This window comes from Rhincodon typus, chromosome 24 (genome assembly GCF_021869965.1).
Source record: "Rhincodon typus isolate 14 chromosome 24, sRhiTyp1.1, whole genome shotgun sequence".
Lineage (NCBI taxonomy): Eukaryota > Metazoa > Chordata > Chondrichthyes > Orectolobiformes > Rhincodontidae > Rhincodon > Rhincodon typus.
In genome coordinates this window covers 41,643,111-41,646,081 of record NC_063355.1, presented here as the reverse complement: position 1 = coordinate 41,646,081, position 2,971 = coordinate 41,643,111, and the positions used below count along the sequence as shown (strand labels likewise).

Below are 2,971 nucleotides of genomic sequence, written 5' to 3'. Positions count from 1 at the left end.
TATATTCTAGACAGACTATTGTGATTATCAATGTGTATTGTTCCACCATAAATTATTCAAAGGATTTCAGATAAGAATAAATATGAATGTTGATAATGGCCAAGGATTCAGTTTTCTTTCTGAGCAGGAGGTGGGCAGAGGAAATAGAGTTAAATTGGATACTCAGCAAATATTTAAATTATTCAGGCTCAAGAGTTTGTAAAATGGGAAGACATTAAGCAAGGGTTTGGGAGAATCCAGGGAGCGCAACTCCATAATACACCAATGATTTACAGACAAATCCTAGATCAAACGATCTTCAGGGATGACGTGCACTCTACATATGAAGTCGACAGCAAGAAAACAACTTCACTTTACTGCATGCCGCTTGCAAAAATCTTTATTGCAAATTTCCTAACGAGACCTATCAATTTTCAACAGTTCCATTTTATAAGTTTCCCAATTACAAAACACTATATCCAGATGTTTTGTTCATTCCAACACAAAACTAGATTATCACAAATGTTTGTGGTCCGTGGTAAGCATATGCAAACCTGTCAAGAGAAGTTTTCTCTCAGTGAAGTTTTCTCTGTCAGTGTAACTAATTGTGTACATGCCAAATGTCACACTGCTACAAATATAAGTATTGCTATGTACTAGCGGTACAGCCACAGCCAGCAGAAAATCAAAATGGCCCACTGTGAAACTATCACCATCTCTCTTCACATGCATTATTCATGCGTCACGTTGGTGTCATCATACACAGTTTTCAGCTTTAGTACAAGATCTTACGTATGATTTGACAGCAATGTATGTGGACCTGTACTGGTTTACAATTGTTCTGGGGAGCTCCAAAGGGACAGGAAAATAGATTGGTAAGTTGACACCATATCAGTCTACCCTGCTTGAGAGTTTCCTCAACAGGATATTTTAACCAAGCATAACAAACTTATAGCAGAAGTGTCTCTTCCTCATCTGCAAGGTCCAAGAGTTTTCGAAATAAAACTTCACTTAAGCCTGCAATGAACTTACCACTAATCTTTCTCTTGTGCAATCTGTCAGTTACTAATTTAGCCAATTTAGACAGTGGGAGGGGAACCTTCAGTAAAATTTCTTTTAAAAACTCAAAAAAAATTCAATCTTCCAACTTGGTGTCATACTTGACTTATCCAAAAACTATAGGGCAAAAATATAAAAAAAAACCAAGTTTTTTCCATATACAACTTAACTGAATTTAATTTAGTTATAAACCATGTCCTACCCAATGTGGGAATTCTGGCATTTTGGAGTCTTATTCACAGAGAAAAAAAATAAAAAATGGTCGTCATACACAGTAAAGCATGTTATAATCACCAATTTTCAGGAATTGAAGTAATAGAATTAAATTATTCTCTCAGAAGACTGTAAATAGATAAGGCAGTAGTTAACACTCCTAGCAGTTTCAAAAGGAATACATTAGCACATTTATGGTGGTTGATGACCGCGGAATGACATTCTGTGAAGGTACTATTTCTTCATAACAATTTGGGACCACAGGGCAAAAGCCTAGAAAATGGCTCATCTGTGTCCAAACCCAGTTCATTACAGTCTGCTGTAAAAAAAAAAGGAAAAAGGGAAACAAGGACCAGGATTATTTTAATTCTCTTCAGTTTTTTCACTGGTCACTTCTTTCTTCTTGGATTCTTCCTCTTTGGCGGATTCTTTTTTATCCTCCTTAACGGATAGTTCCTCTAGCTTTTCAGCAACCTTATCTGCACTTTCATTGTCACCTGATAGAAAACAGATAAGGAAATGAGTGGAAGGGTTTCATGAATAAATTCTATTTAAAAGAAAATGGGAGATCTCCTGGCACCCTGACTAACAACGGATCCTCAGCTAAAACAAATAAAACTGATTATGTGGCCAATTATCTCATCTCTCGACATGGGGCCTTGTGTGTAAATTAGCTATCATATTTTCCTCTAATACAGTGACTGTACTTGAAAACTAAATTTTGGCACGGTGATTGTCACTGGAGTAACAATCAGGGCTGAGAGTTCAAAGCCCACCAAGTTGGAGAAATTTAGAATTATTTAATTAAATAAACGTGGAACAAACAGTATCAGTAAATGGTAACTAGCAACTAGTGAATTGTCATTAACAACCCAGCTGGTTCATTAACATTCAGGAATGGAAACCTGTTGTCTTCACTTGAACTGCCCTACAAGTAGCATCAGACCCACATGCGATATGGTTGAGTGCCCTGTGAAATAAACTAGGCAAACCGTTCAGTTGTATTAAACCTATTGTAAAACAGCTATAATTCTGACAGGCTTTCTGACATTTTAAGGAGGTATTCACCAACACCGATTGTTTAATAGCAATTAAGAGTATGGGTGGCTCAGTGGTTAGCACTGCTGCCTCAGAGTGCCAGGGACCTGGGTTCCATTCCACCTTCAAGCAACCGTCTGTGTGGAGTTTGCAGATCCTCCTAGTGTCTGTGTAGGTTGCCACAGGGTGCTCTGGTTTCCTCCTACAGTCCAAAGATGCGTAGGTTAGGTGGACTGGCCATACTAAATCGCCCCTATTGTCTAGGGATGCACAGGGGAGGTGAATTAACCATGGGAAATGCAGGGTTACAGGGGTGGGATGCTCTTCAGTAGTTTGGCATGGACTTGATAGGCTGAATAGCTTGCTTCCACACTGTAGGGATTCTAAGATTCCATCACGATGGGCAATAATGCTGGCCTAGCTAGTGGTGATGTTCACATCCTATAAACACACTAAAACAAAAACTGGCTATAAAATGCTTTCGGATATTTTGAGGACATGAGAGATATTCTTATAAAAACAAGTTTTTTTGTTTAACTCAAAGACACATCAGCAATTAAAGCAAATAGTTGATTAAAACTAACATGCAGAAAGGATCCCAAATTTCAAAGTTGGTCTCCACATTTTCTCTAGATCAAACTCTCCTTAACCTCAAGTCTAGTGGAATGCAAGGTGAGGAAAG

General features: G+C 38.1%; 1 protein-coding gene across 3 annotated transcripts in view; it reads right to left on the bottom strand.

The window, feature by feature from the left end:
* Nucleotides 1-361: 361 nt before the first annotated feature.
* The window catches only part of ranbp1 (RAN binding protein 1), a 16,444-nt gene continuing 13,834 nt past the window's right edge, over nt 362-2,971 (bottom strand). For all 3 annotated transcript variants that reach the window (XM_048611165.1, XM_020516892.2, XM_048611163.1), the window contains exon 6: nt 362-1,748. In XM_048611165.1, coding sequence (XP_048467122.1) covers nt 1,615-1,748 — 134 coding nt within the window. In that variant the 3' untranslated portion in view covers nt 362-1,614. The remainder of the gene's footprint in view (nt 1,749-2,971) is intronic.